This window comes from Macrosteles quadrilineatus, unplaced genomic scaffold (assembly GCF_028750875.1).
Source record: "Macrosteles quadrilineatus isolate MER2022 unplaced genomic scaffold, UCM_ALF_1.0 Scaffold_1__1_contigs__length_201487025, whole genome shotgun sequence".
Classification (NCBI taxonomy): domain Eukaryota; kingdom Metazoa; phylum Arthropoda; class Insecta; order Hemiptera; family Cicadellidae; genus Macrosteles; species Macrosteles quadrilineatus.
In genome coordinates this window covers 124,114,245-124,129,956 of record NW_026542594.1, presented here as the reverse complement: position 1 = coordinate 124,129,956, position 15,712 = coordinate 124,114,245, and the positions used below count along the sequence as shown (strand labels likewise).

General features: G+C 35.7%; 1 protein-coding gene across 1 annotated transcript in view; it reads right to left on the bottom strand.

Annotated features, from left to right (window-relative positions):
• Positions 1-15,712, bottom strand: part of LOC128984351 (phosphofurin acidic cluster sorting protein 2) — a 266,594-nt gene that overhangs the window by 180,308 nt on the left and 70,574 nt on the right. Inside the window, exons 4-5 of the mRNA XM_054403662.1 lie at positions 10,416-10,541; positions 4,905-5,049 (exon numbers count right to left, since the gene is read on the bottom strand). Of these exons, the coding sequence (XP_054259637.1) occupies positions 4,905-5,049; positions 10,416-10,541 (271 nt within the window). The remainder of the gene's footprint in view (positions 1-4,904; positions 5,050-10,415; positions 10,542-15,712) is intronic.

The window sequence follows — 15,712 nt, the reverse complement described above, 5'->3', positions numbered from 1 at the left end:
TTAACTACAAAAGATCCACCAATACGATTTGAATACTATATAATGGTTCTTCCAAAGGAAGAGATGCCAGATAACATACTAATATAATAACTCCGATGACGTACAGAATGGGGAATATTTTATTCATTGAATGATCAACCATATTTTGGTAACTTAGGCAATTTATATCATTATTGTTTTTACACTTATTAATCTTTAAACAATGCTAAATGCTCAAAATATGTATAATTTCACTCAATTTATCGCAGCAGATGAATTAGCGTGCGCCTTGAAAGTAACCGTCGATTTCAACGGGTTTCACCTAGTTATATATATAGATATTTACAAAAACTAAGTAAGATAAACTACATTCTTTTTAAAATATTTACAAAAATTAAATTATTTTACAATTTTCATTCTTCTGTTTCATTGCCAAGGTTCTGTAACAAAACAAGGAAGTGTTAATGGTGTACATGATAAGAGCCTGCTGGTTGTGCTACTTTACTGTCCTATTTTGCGTTCACATTTACTTTCACTGTGTGTTGAATCACTATGCACCACTTAGTGTATGGTAACTGTATGTGTGTGCTCTTGGCATAAGTATTGTGCTGTCTTAGTGGTGATAAAGATAGTGGTGACTGGGACGGGTGGCGTCGTCCTGTAATCCAGCTACTAGGAGGTCACGAATTGTGGAATTTATAGGGATGCACTGTGGATGCGATGCTCCCTGGTGTGGATTAACGTCCGCACTAGTGAGTACTACGACTATCCGCAGTACTATCCTGATAATTAGACCAATTCGTAAATTACAAGGAAAGAATGTGGTTCGGATTCCACTATAAACTGTAGGTCCCTTAGTTGCCATTAGCTGTATGGGCTATTAATTAACAGCTGTGTCTAAGGAACATGTCGGCCTTAGTCACTAACAAGACTACAAGATCGCGCACTCATCCTACACTCATCCTTCACTCATATTTGGGTTAAAATACGCACATAGTGGCGTCCCCATCTTAAATAATTGATAATTGAATTGATTGATTGATTGATATTGCATAATTATTTTATAGTGTTTTGTAATTTGGGTGAAAAACTCTGTAATTGCAGCTGTTAATTGTTCTGGAATGGAAGTGGAGCTAGCCCAAGTGTGATTGGTTGTAATAAGCTTGCCCCTGATTCGTTTTAAATAGGTGATCTTTTGTGTGATTGGTCAATTGCGCTACTCCTACTCTTCAGTACTAATTTTATTTCACTTTGCGTCTGGAATTGTACGTGTTAGTCGTGTGCTCTTGTGTGTGATGTTTTTGACGTGTGTGATGTTTTAGGGTTTATATTGTTTTTACCAATTTTGTAGGGATAGACGGGTCCCGAAATATCAGGAAATTTTCCCGTTTTTTGGGACAGGATTTGATCCGATCGTCGGCGATTTTGCCGTTTCGCGAGACATGTTCTTGATAGTTCCGCGAACGCAGAAGGCGAAGTCATTTTGACAAATGCGCCGTGACCTTGAGTCATTTTGACGATCGCGCTGTGACCTCGAGTCATTTCAGCAATCGTGCCATGACCACGAGTCATTTCGACGATCGCGCCATGACCGCGAGTGGTCACGGAATTCAGGGAATTTCCCGAATGTGCTGATTTACAAACATTAGTTGTCTTGCAGTATGTTGTCCCTAGAAGTCTTGCTTGTAGTGCACAATAGTTTTAATTTAACTAGGGGTGGGTCACCTTTCTACCCCATAAGGACTTTTACACAACTTTCAATTTTGTTAGTGTCAAGTCTATGGGGAATTCTTTAAATGTGCTCATTTACAAACATTAGTAATATTTTTTAGTTCAATTGTAGTCGTGCTTGTAAAATAAATATTTATGATATAATAACTGTATTTTCAATCCCACATGCACCCTCAAAATAAGGGAGATATAGTATACAGTAGGGGTGTGCGAATAGTGATTTTCAACCTCGAGCCGAGCCGAGCCGAGCTTTTTAAAATATTTTCGAGCTCGAGCTTTTTCGAGCCGAGCTTTTCCTTATTATTATTAATAATAATAATAATAATAAATCTTTATTGTCGTTTGGTAATATAAACATTACAATAGACAAGGTCAACATGTTTTGTTACATATGTTAAATAAAATATTAAATATTCTACAGAAAATGTTAAAATAAAGTTAAAAGAATCTTAAAAGGATAAAGCATCAGTAATAATAAAAACTTTAAAATTAACAGGGAAAAGACCATAACAAGAACAAAGAATCATCAAGACTGCTTGGCCTCACATTTAAGCGTTAAAAAATCTTCATTCTGCAAAAACTCATCAACTGAATAAAAAGCACGACTTGTAAGCCAATCTGATAATTTTGACCTATACAAATTAATACTTTCCTGATTTCTAAAATGTATTGGAAGTTTATTAAATAGTTTTATTTGCAAATATTTATAACTTTTGATAAATTTTGATAGCCTGGCTTGAGGAATATATAAATCTTTTGATTGTCCGGTGATATACCCATGGATTGAGTTGCAAGGAACAAATTTATTCAGATTATCTTTAACGGAAACTAAATTGTAAAAAATTAAAATATTAGAGAGTGTCATGATTTTATTTTCAGCAAAAAATTACAACCAAAAATTGCAACTAACCCTATCTGGAATTTCAAACATAATTCTGAATTCTGAACATTATCAAAAAAATAAATTATTAAACATTTTTCTTCAAAAAGTGCATAATAATAATAATGTTCAGTCAATTTTTAAATAAACACAATATTATTTTAATATGTCTAAAAACATTGAGAATTGTCAAGACATCAAATAGTAGATAATCACGATAAGAACTGAACTGAACTAAATTAAGATGCAAGAAATAAAAGGATATGATTGAAGGCCTGATGAGATATGCAGTGCAGACTGAGCCAATCAGATTGTCTTTCATAACAGAACAGCGCTAACTTGAATGACAACAAAACAACTAGCAAGTCGATTAAATATGTATGTTGTAACTACTATGAATACTTTATTCCATTTTGTATAAATAAATAAATATAAAAACACGTGATTATTCTTGTTGTTTTCCATGCACAAAATATTTTTGTTTTATGAATCGTATTAATCAAAAAAAGAACATGATTGGTTAGGATCCAAAAAGGTGAAGAGACAAAGTAAAAAGTAAAATTATATATTAAAAAATATATAATTGACATTTAGAGGAAATAGACCAAAACACTAAAATTAATAGAATAACACACAAAGTAAACAAGAAATGAAATAATGAACACGATGATTTAACACTGTCACTAAATTCTGTTATCTAGAAGGGTCGGTGAACTAATCAATAAATAGCCAAAACCAGTTTCCTCCCCCATTTCTCTCTCAGTCTCACCACCACCCCTCCCCCCCTGAGCCGGGAGGCCCAGCACTTTGTCCTTGAAACACCCTAGCCTCTGAAACAATAAACCCTTACACCCGCGTTGCTGTTTTGACAACAGGGTTATGAATGCATTCACTATTTTTCATTTTCCAGGATTAACTATCAATTATTATTATTTGCAAGTTATAAATAGGAAACTACATCACATTATGGTATTCAATGACCCATGTATTATCAAAAATTAATAATACATTACTTATTTTGATAGTAAAAAGCATTCATTACAGCACCACCACTTATTGATATTTAAATAATCATCAAAGTAACTGTTACTTTATACAAAATAAAATAGGTACAAAATTGTGTGGCCAGTCAAACTTTATAAACAAACATTTTATTCTATAAAATACAGATGGTAAATAGGGGTTGGTTTAAAGGAAATAAAATACAAAACAGATAATTAATTATTTTGATAAACATTAGAAAGGTTATGGGATTGATTGAACTAAAATAACCGCAGGGAAACTTATAAGTAGAAAAGTCGTCAACCACAATCTGTTCAATCAGTACATTGTTAGAGAGAGCAGAGAGAGAAAGAGAGATAGCAGATAGGGGCGTTTGATAAGGAATCTGAAAAAGTAAACAAACAAGGAACAACGACACGACACGACGATTGATACTTGTTTACAGCCTTATTGTGTCACCCACTACATTTGCACACGTGACCACTTTTTGTTTCTTCCTTATCTTTCATCCGTCCCAAAATAGAATTCCTGAAATTGTTTGTTGGTACAATCTCCCCTCCCACACAAGGCGCAGTGCTCAGTGCGCACTGTAGGTTGTCACGGCAACCGTGTGTCGTCATAGCGACGAGCCAATCACGCACTCGCACTGCGTTGTATATTACGATACGAATAGCTGTGTTAGAAAGACATCGCGATAGGTGGTAGTTTGTCTCTTTACTATCTCCTCAAAATTACGATCGATAATCATTGCGTCTTGACTGAGCTGAGGTTCGTGCTTATCAAACCTTGAATGCTTGAACAACGTAGAATTGTGATAACATTGTTTCCAATTACGACCCAAATTAAGTGTTTTTTTTTAGTTTTGACTTAGTATTAAAAGCTCGGCTCGAACTTCGAGCTTTTTCAAAATACCTCGAGCCGAGCCGAATAATGAAAAGCTCGACCAAAAAGCTCGAAGGTTCGAGTACTCGCACACCCCTAGTATACAGTAATACTAAAACCAGTTACTCTGGATATAAGTATCATAGTATATAATGCCTGAACCTGGGGGTGTCCTTCAGACACTCGGACAGTCCCAAACCCTGTCCTAAAGGTTGCACAAACCATTATCAACAGATATATTTTTCTCACACAAAATTTACCATAATTCACAACATTTCCGGCAATTAGACACACTATTAATCACACACACACTATTAATATAACTGGGGTCCACCACCAGGGAGGGATGAAAATGCTGCTCTCTGATTGGTCCTGCTGGTGCCTTCCCTACTTTAGTGACTTAGGCTTGTGCTAAGGTGCTTATATTTACCTGAGTGTTTGGTAGTTTCCTCGTGGTCTACAGGCTGACTGTTCAAGGCTTGCACAGACACTCTTGCCACAACATTGCTATGATTCTTTGGCTCCTTCATGTCAGTGACTAAGTCCAGCTCCAGATCCATCTGTCTTTGCAGCACCTATGGAAATAATCCAAATGTTTCTTTAGTAGGATATTAAAAACGTACTTAATTGAAAATCAGAGTGGCCACAAAACTCCCGGGAATAAATTAACCTTTTTTTCCCAGGTTCCTGGCAGCAATACCTGCTGGCTTCCGATATATTTAGATTGGGTTGAGACAACAGTTAATCTGAGGGATCGGTTTAGGCCATAAATTAATTAAAATGGTATAAGATTACCTGTTTCTGTCTATGATCCTAAATTTGTATTAATGAGCAACCGGTTTTGAGGTTATAACCTCATCATCAGGCTCTTGTCACTCTTGCGAGGTCGTCGAGTTTTATAAACACACAAAACACTGACATTTAAATAAATAAAACACAAGACATTGACAGACGAATATGATTTAACATAAATTCGGGAATACTAGTTCCACACACAACGCGGCACGGGCAGATGTTTTGTCATGACTGGGGTTGTGGCTGACCTTGCTGCCCCCTCCCGTTATCAGAACAATGCCGATGGTATTTTTGCCTCTCATTATTGTAGATGTGAATCACTGCGTCGTAGATTATGTTAGCTTTAAATTATGTTTGTTCATTAAAAACTTTTTGGGGCTCTGACTTGATGGCTTTGTAGATTTCAAACTCTTCCATACTATTTAAAAAAACTTCCTTTTCTTGGGCAGAGATGTAGTATTTTTAAATTCTTCTCAAAACTTGTGTAAATATGGTTTTCATTTATTAGATGGTTGGCGAATGTTGATTTCAAATCTGATTTTTTACTGGACGGGATGTGTTCTTTATATCTTATATGAAATGAACGAGATGTTTGGCCTATGTAATATTTTTCACAGTCATCGCACTGAAGCTTCTAAACCCCAGTTTTGTCCTCCTTCCTGGTTGTCTGTTTATTATTATTTTCCTTCAACATGAGCTCAGTTTGTTGTTTGCTCTTAATGAAACTGTGACATTATTTTTTGCCATTTCCTTCTTTATTGTGTGATTGAGGGCAAAACCGTAATCAGTGGAAGCAAAACGTTTTCCAGGGGTGGGTGGATTGGTCTGAGTTTTTTTATTTTTATGTCGGTTTACTAATTTGTCAATAATTATGCTTTTATAACCATTGGCTATTGCGGTGTATTTTATAATCAGGAGTTCTTTTTCATAATCACCATGACTTAATGGGATAGACAATAGCCTATGGACGAAGCTGTTGTATGCGGCCATTTTTTTATCATAACGATCAACATGTTGATGACGTAATAATTCTATTTAATGGCAACATCAGACAGCTCAGCTGTGACACAGTCACGAACAGTAAAAGGGTGCAAAAACACCCTCAAAATGTTAGCAGAGCGGAACCAAGTCAAATTGTCTTGGGTTCGTAGACATTCGGGGCATGAGGGGAACGAAAAAGCCGATGCATTGTCCAAGAAGGGTGCGGAGGACCAACTGTCAGGACCAGAACCCTTCTGTGGTACCCTTATAAGCTCAGGAGTAGCCAAAGTCCAAGACTGGGTCTAGGCTAAAAAGGCTTTGGCCTGGAGGAACTACCCAGGAATGAGGACGTCTAAATTACTAATTGACCCCACTGATAAAGGTTGGAAAGGCTTGCTGAGCCTTAAAAAAGGGGACATTAGTCTACTAGTAGGAGTGTTAACAGGGCACGGTCCTATCATGAAACATCTCAGGACCATAGGTAGGTCACAGACAGACCTCTGCAGGTTCTGCGAGAACGAGGTAGAAACCTCAGAACACTTATGGCTGGACTGTCCAGCGTTGGCCCAAAGAAGGCTTACATCTCTGGGGAGGTTATTTCTGGAACCAACAGAGATAAGGAAGCTTTTCAGCTCCTGGGCTACATGAGAAGCCTAGGGCTGTCAGAATGATTTAAAGGGTGCTACAATAGGTCTCCAGGCCGTAGTAGGGGTAGGCTATTACCCCAACCCCACAAGAAAAAAAAAATGAAACTGTGACATTATTTTTAGCCATTTCCTTCTTTAATGTGTGATTGAGGACAAAACCGTAATCAGCGGAAGAAAACGTTTTCCAGGGGTGGGTGGATTGGTTTGAGTTTTTTAATTTTTATGTCGGTTTACTAATTTGTCAATAATTATGCTTTTATAACCATTGGCTATTGCGATGTGTTTTATAATCAGGAGTTCTTTTTCATAATCAGCATGACTTAATGGGATAGACAATAGCCTATGGACGAAGCTGTTGTATGAGGCCATTTTTTTAATTATAAGGATGATGCGATGAACAGTGTATGGTTTGGTCAGTAGCCGTGGGTTTCCTGTATATACTAAAATTAAGTTTTGAGTTGACTTTTGTGATTTTGAGATCTAAATAATTTATTGAATCATTGTTCTCTGTTTCAAGTGTGAATTGTACATTTTTGTGAATTTTATTGAGATTGTTGGCAATTAGGTTGAGCTGTCTGATGTTGCCATTAAATAGAATTATTCCGTCATCAACATGTTGATCGTTATGATAAAAAATGGCCGCATACAACAGCTTCATCCATAGGCTATTGTCTATCCCATTAAGTCATGCTGATTATGAAAAATAACTCCTGATTATAAAACATATCGCAATAGCCAATCGTTATAAAAGCATAACTATTGACAAATTAGTAACCCGACATAAAAATAAAAAAAAACTCAGACCAATCCACCCACCCCCGGAAAACGTTTTGCTTCCGCTGATTACGGTTTTGTCCTCAGTCACACATTAAAGAAGGAAATGGCAAAAAAAAATGTCTCCGTTTCATTTAGAGCAAACAACAAACTGAGCTCAATGTTGAAGGAAAATAATAATAAACAAACAACCAGGAAGGAGGACAAAACTGGGGTTTACAAGCTTTAGTGCGATGACTGTGAAAAATATTACATAGGCCAAACATCTCGTATAAGATATAAAGAACACATCCCGTCCAGTAAAAAATCAGATTCGAAATCAACATTCGCCAACCATCTAATAAAAGAAAACCATAATTACACAAGTTTCAGAAGAATTTAAAAATACTACATCTCTGCCGAAGAAAAGGAAGTTTTTTAAATAGTAGCCTATGGAAGAGTTTGAAATCTACAAAGCCATCAAGTCAGAGCCCCAAAAAGTTTTAAATGAACAAACATCATTTAAATCTAACATAATATACGACACAACGATTCACATCTACAATAATGAGAGGCAAAAATACCATCGGCATTGTTCTGATAACGGGAGGGGGCAGCAAGGTCAGCCACAACCCCAGTCATGACAAAACATCTGCCCGTGCCGCGTTGTGTGTGGAACTAGTATTCCCGAATTTATGTTAAATCATATTCGTCCGTCAATGTCTTGTGTTTTATTTATTTAAATGTCAGTTTTTTGTGTGTTTATAAAACTTGACGACCTCGCAAGAGTGACAAGAGCCTGATGATGAGGTTATAACCTCGAAACCGGTTGCTCATTAATACAAATTTAGGATCATAGACAGAAACAGGTAATCTTATACCATTTTAATTTTCAAGAAGTGATCCTGGACCAAAGAACATCATTAAAAACTAATGTCGGGTCAAGCCACGGTCGTTTGAGCTGAGCCGCAGAGAATTAAGATACAGAAGATACAAGCTTGTGGAACAACCGTGAGCTTTTAGCTTTGGTATGGTGGGGTGGAAATGTACTTGTAACGAGCCAGGAAGAGCCTGATCGGTGATAGCCACATAGAATTTTTATACACAGCAGTTGTAGAGCACAGGGTCTTCCTACAGCGTGAGCGCTGTAGTTCATGATGGCAAGGGGGGAAAGGACAGCCAAAGGGGACAACGAATAGAATTTGCTCTAGACACCATCGACTAGTAAAGACACCACTTTAGTGTACCATTGAATGTATCCTCTGTATCTTACTTCTCTGTGGCAGAGCCGAACAAATATTTTTGTGACTGCAAAAGCGTTTACGAAGAGGCGCGATCAATTTCCTTCATGATCTTACTTCTCTGTGGCAGAGCCGAACAAATATTTTTGTGACTGCAAAAGCGTTTACGAAGAGGCGCGATCAATTTCCTTCTTATTAGTAAGAATTAATCTGAGTCAATATATGTATGTACAAAAATACTGATAATCAATCAAAAATATCTACATATTTTAACTTATTGATTTTACAACTAAAGATATTTTTTGCTGTGAACAAATAATAGTATATTAGGTTACTACTGCGGAAAATAGGTATAAGACAAGTACGGTAAATACATTTTGGACGAGTGATGTCGATATTTTTGACCATACAACACTTAACTAACCTAACAATAAAAATACCCCCGCCCCAGCAATTTACACTAAAATGCCTCCTTAAAAATTTCACATTTATTCCCCATTTAGATAGAATTAGTTTAATGAGTACTTTTGCTGCAACAGGGAGGAAAAAAAGTGTTTTTTGTTGTAAAATGTAAATATTTGAGTAAGAAATTAATGTATTTTCCAAATTTGATCAAAATATGTTCATAAACAAGCAAACTATAATAAATAACTTTCTTCCGGACTAAATCCTTGTGTGGAAAATCCATTAAAACAGTGTAGTGTGTCAAAGATTTATACTGAAACTTTCAATTTGTTCACAACGATAGAATAAGAGGATCAAATCAAGCCTACAAACTATTCAATTCAATCCAATTGAAAACATCTTTATTCGTTAGCATATATTGTATACAAAAATGGCGTCTATAAGACTAACTCTTCATTGATAGTTCAGCTAAGTTCACTTGAAAAGTTTTATACAAGCTTAAAGAGTTGTTTTTTAATTGTTTTTTATAGGAGGTAATGTTAAGACTTCGGCGTGTTTTAAGATAACAGGTATCAATTTTATATTTACTTGCAGATTATGAGCAGTTCATGCTCATCGAGAAATGAATAAGAGGAGGTTTTTCTGAGTAGTAACTCGTTTCAGTGAGGTAAAGAACAAATACATTGATAATGTAACCCTGGATGTTAATCTGACTAATGATGACTCAGAATCAAATTATTTTTTGTACGGTACTTTGATGTTAACCCTTAACTGCGCACGTGGGGTTACTACGATCATTTTGTCATAATTTTACAAGTATGGTGGCAACTCTGGTAAGCATAACAGCAGCTGCCTAAAATAGCATATGCTATCATCTGGCCGCAGGGTTGTTAGTCTTGACCGAGTTATTGACCTGTTATCACCACCCTGGGTCTGGCATACCTCCACGCGCATGCTTGTCAACCGCTTAGGGGTTAATAACTTATATGGCAAAAGTCTAGTTTTAAAATTTGTCCAATTGTATGTCTTATAATCGGCTTCTTCCCGCATGAATAAAATCTAATCGGAATTTTGATTCATTTTCAATACACAACCCTAATAAATATCTTATCTGCTTACCTGAGACATGTTGATAACGCCTTCTGCTAAGGTTTTATATCCTAAAATCGTCCTATTTTTATATCTTTTGCGCCTTTGTAGCATGACATGTAGTTTATTACCATCTTGCTTCAAAAAGTGTGGATACTGTAACAGTATAATAAAAGATTGAATAAACATGCAGACAAATAAACATTTTTATTCCTGAGCCATACGAATTGACATATCATGTCATCTACATAACATGTATATGTTTTTGGCTGGATGCACGCTGGTAAGGTCGGTGACCTTCTAGGAGCTTATAGAACGATCTAGAAGTTCGACGGAGGTGTTTCCGGTTTTTTCTCCTATCCAGTCTCTAACCTAAACCAAACTAAAAAAAAAAAAAAAAAAACTAGAAGGATAAAATTATAGGTAGACTAGGCTTATTTAGTGTTTAAGTGTAATATATTGTGTAAATGGTTGCTTCCTATACTAATCATTGTTGTTTGCAGCTTGTAATTTCTGAAAGCTGAGTAGTGGAAATTTAGACTCTGAAGTGAAAAATCTGAACATATTGGCTAAAGTAACAGTAATCGAACCAATGTCCATAGTAAATTAACATTGTCTAATTTATTCCAATAAGAAATGTATTCTGAAGACTGCAAACACCAGGCCTAAAGCAGACATTCTATATCAGAGGCCAAGCCTAAATAACTGTCAAATATAGGTCTATGTTATATAAGATATTGTTAGGTCTGGAGTTATGTTAAAGGGCTCACGGCTCCGACCAGCACCAGTCTAAGCGGAGATTGTCAAGGCTGACCCAAGCTGACCTACGGTACAGGACCGTGGTGACCACCACTGCTCGCCAAAACGAATCCATGCCGAACCAACTACTCAATCGCAGCTTCCAGCCTGCAGAAACCCGTGACCATACACAAAGTTGTTTCTTTCTGCTAATAGGGTCCATTAACTTGTCAACAGTCCACTCTATCAAACTTCAAATTCGACATCTCAACCAGATTTAGTTTACTCCATAGTTCTTCTATAGCCCCAATAGTAAATAATTTGAAAAGAAGTAGGCCTAAGAAGGACAACCTCGGTCCTTTAGGAATAGTTGAAGCTAAAAAAAAAAATAAAACAACCCTATGGAATTCAATGAAACGTTTACTAAATGTGTATTTATCTACAGTGTTGGGGAAGCTACTTTTAAACTGTAGCTAGCTACAACTACTGCTACATTTCTAAAAAAGTAGCTTAGCTACAGCTACAGCTACAGTTCTGAAAAAGTAGCTAGCTACAATGAAATGTAGCTACAGCTACAATTTTAGCTACTTTTCCACAGACGTTACTTTTTATTCCACGCACATTAGGTAAATGTAAAATCAATTGAAACTAAATTTTTATTGAACAAACATTTAAACAAAAAATGTCAGTATTGTATCTACCTAGATACCTCTAGATTGTATTTAATTTGTTGGCATTATAAACCTAAAATTACAACAACAGAACCAAATAGTTGGGTGTGCCATCATACTTATTTTTAAATATTGCATTATTTTTAAGCATCTTATATGTAAATTTCATTAAGTTCAAAGGACATACAACACAACTATATTTTAAAACTCATTTTTTTCTTTAATATCGTTTATTTATGGATGTCTTATATCAACAATTAAGACCAATAAAACTGTAAAACGATTATTTAAAAATACTTTTTTTGTGTTACAGAGCCTAGCCTACTGAAATTGGAGTTTATTGCCTTTCTTTACTTTTAATGTTAAAAACGACATTGCTATATAAATTTTTACCGTGGTGATAAGTCACTTGTTCTATGAATAGCACTTTTCAATGTCAAGAAATCGTCCTTTATTGTCATTATGCATAGGGCAAATTGTGTTTCAACCTAGTTGGTACAGAAAACAGTATTCAGCAACTTATCCTGAAATCGGCTTTTGATTTAAACATGTTGAAATTTGTAAAGTAAAAATAACATGTAGGCCTACTTGGCTATGTAACAAGTTGGCTATAGTAGTAGGCTTGTTCTTGCAAGGACTAAACAGATATATTCCTAATAATTGAACTTGGAACTTGGTATTCGTCTTAAATCACAGCATAGCCTAGGAATAGTCCTATGCAAGAGCTGTTAGCAGGAGTAAACTATGCTATTTTTTCAATCTAAGTTTCATGTTACTTATATGGAGACTTTTTCGTTACAATTATCATGTAGTCTACACATATCTTAAATCTCATCAGGTAATTTCCTCTTTGTTAATTTAGTAAACCTTTGAAAAATCTTCGTAATCTAACCAAGGAAGGGCTTGTGATGATGAACCACAATCAACAGCTGAAGCTAGACCAGCTTCCTCATTATTTTAAGGTTTAGTGCTGGTTTCCATTAAAACCCAAGTTGAAACACTATCAATATAATAAAGAAACTATATTGATTACTAATTTCCCTGTCAATCACTTGCAAGCATTCAGTAGCTTCTCTTGTCACCGGTAACGTTTAAACGTCGTCTGCATCTAGCGATTTTATTTTATCTGACAGTAATCATAGAGTAGTAAATTAAGGAAATGGAGAGCCAAAAATGTGGATAACTCTCATTTAATGGCCTCCATGTCCACACAACGTTGTAATAGGGAATGAAACGGCTGCAACCAGCTGTATGAAGCCAAGAAAGTAGGCCTAATTTTTTTGAAAATCTCAGTTTGAAAGAGGTTGTTTCACGTAAGGTTGAGGTTATGATAAAAATCACTATCTTACACAATGTTAATGTAGCGAGAAAAGTAGCTAAAATTCCGCTACAACTACTTTAAAAATGTAGATAGCTACAGCTAAAGCTACAAAATCTTAAAAGTAGCGTAGCTACAGCTAACGCTACAAAAAAAGTAGCGCGCTACTAACTGTAGCGTCGCTACTTGTAGCGCGCTACTTCCCAACACTGTTTATCTAGTGTACTAATATACTAGCCTAGATTTCAGTTTTCTAATTTGCCTAGCGAGCACAATTTTATTGACCTGTTTAAAGTTCCCTTTGGGCTCCCCCAGTTTGAAAAAGGATATATCAACTATATTGAAGCCTCCAGTACAAACCCGGATCGATGTTATCGAAGCAGAATGGAGGAAATTCGAGAGGGATCACGAGAAAATATGTGATTCAAAAGCTGACATACTAAAAGACCTAGACTACATAAATGAAGATCACTACAGTCAAGCCCTTGAAGCCTATATGGTAAGCAAATCTGCAATGCTTGTTCTTTTAGATGAGTAAATTCTCAACAAAATCAAAGCACATCTGATATCAATACATCTAGTTCTATGAGTAAATCAAATCAACCTATTCTACCTAAAATATCTCTACCTCAATTCTCAGGAAGTTACCAGTCTTGGAAACCATTCCATGATCTTTTTTCTTCACTAGTGATCCAAAATCCTAACTTTTTTAACTCATGTAGCTAAGTTACACTATCTCAAAACCAGTTTGTCAGGTGATGCTGCTCAATTGCTAACCAATTTTTAAATAACAGGAGAAAATTTCATGCCAGCTTTGGAAAAACTTGTGACTAGATATGAAAACAAACGTGTTTTAATCAAAAGGCATTTGACTTATTCTCCATAAGAATAACATGGGGATTTTAAATTTACTGTTTTTTGGAATTTTCTCCGTAACCATTAGGTGCACAATAACGCTCCAATATACTTAATTATTTGTTTTTTTTATGCTCTACAAAATGGTGTGAAAATAAATTGTAAAATTTTGTGTTTTTAGGGTCAAAAATGGGTAAACCTATTTTTACCCCATAAAACCCCCCATAAACCCCCGTTCCCATAGTCTGATCATGCTGGTTCGCGAACTCTTTCGAATAAATGTAGGTTTACACGTTTGTACCAAATTTCATCAAAATCGGATCATTTTTGCTCGAGTTATCGTGCTAACGGACACATATATATATATATATTAATAATTGGAAACATTATAACAACATTAAGTACCCTTTAAATTCATTTTAATTAAGAAACGACATGTTTCGACACTTAGGTCATAGTCATGTTTTTATACAAATACAATAACAAATTAATGAAAGGAATAAATATAGTCATATGTTATGCTAACTTAAAATTAATAATACAGGTATCGCATAGGACTACCATGATTCATTTGCAGTATAGAAATTATTGAGCGGAGCGAAGCGAAGCGAGCGAAGCTCTTACTACACTCCTGCTTTTGTTTTACAAATACTCCTCCTGAACGGCTGAAGCGATCTGCACAAAATTTAGCACAGTCATAGTAACCAACCATATGGGAAGGTATAAATAGGCTGATGCACCCGTATTGCGTTTGGATACTGTAAATAACTTTTACCTAACCCGCCATGTTAAACTTCCCTATCCCAAGCGTGATGTATAGGCCTACAACTTCTTTACTTCTCGAGTGAGGTAATGAAACCCATTTAAATAACATTGAGTGCTTAACTTTAAAAAATATACCTCTATGGAGCCAACGACGTTCAATGCTAGAAATCAGCTGTGCGCTTGAATTTTATTGTTATGTTTTGAAGAATTTTCCTAACCTAGCTTTTGTTTGTAAATGAACGTTACTGTTAGAAGATGAGTGAAATGGATAGTGAAAAATATTGTTCGTAACCTCCTGTATATTGTCGGGTCAGGTAAAATCTTGTACGTTACACGTTACGCAAGAGCGTGTTTACATCACTTAGGTAAATTATGCAACTCGCTTCCGCTCATTGCACAACATTCACCTGAGTGATGTAAAAACGCTCTTACTACACATTGTAAGGTAAATAGCTATTACAGTATTTTATGTGAACAAGACGTGCCATTAATGTAGACTTTGAATATGTACTGCAATTCCTATTTGCAGTCTACAAATAGGAATTCCATTAATGTGAACCAAATATAACACTCATAGTTTCGATACTGCAATGAGACAATTCGTTGAAGTGAACCCGACGTGTCATTGACTTTGAATACTACACATAGACATCCCATATAAGTGTAGCAGAAGTAGGTCTAAGCCTACCATCGACTTCGGATACTGCAATTAGGCATTTTATTTAGGTGAACAAAATAAATGGACCATTGATTTAGGATATTGCAAGTAGACTATTCATTTACATGTACCATTGAGTTTGGATACTACAAGTAAACAATCCGTCTACGTGAACCAGACATACCATTGACTTTAGAATCTGTAAATAAGCATTCCATTTATGCGAACCAAATATCATTGGCATTGGATACTGCAAGTAGACTAGAATTTATGAGAACCAGATGAAACATAGAATATGGTTCCTGCAAGTAGACAATTCATT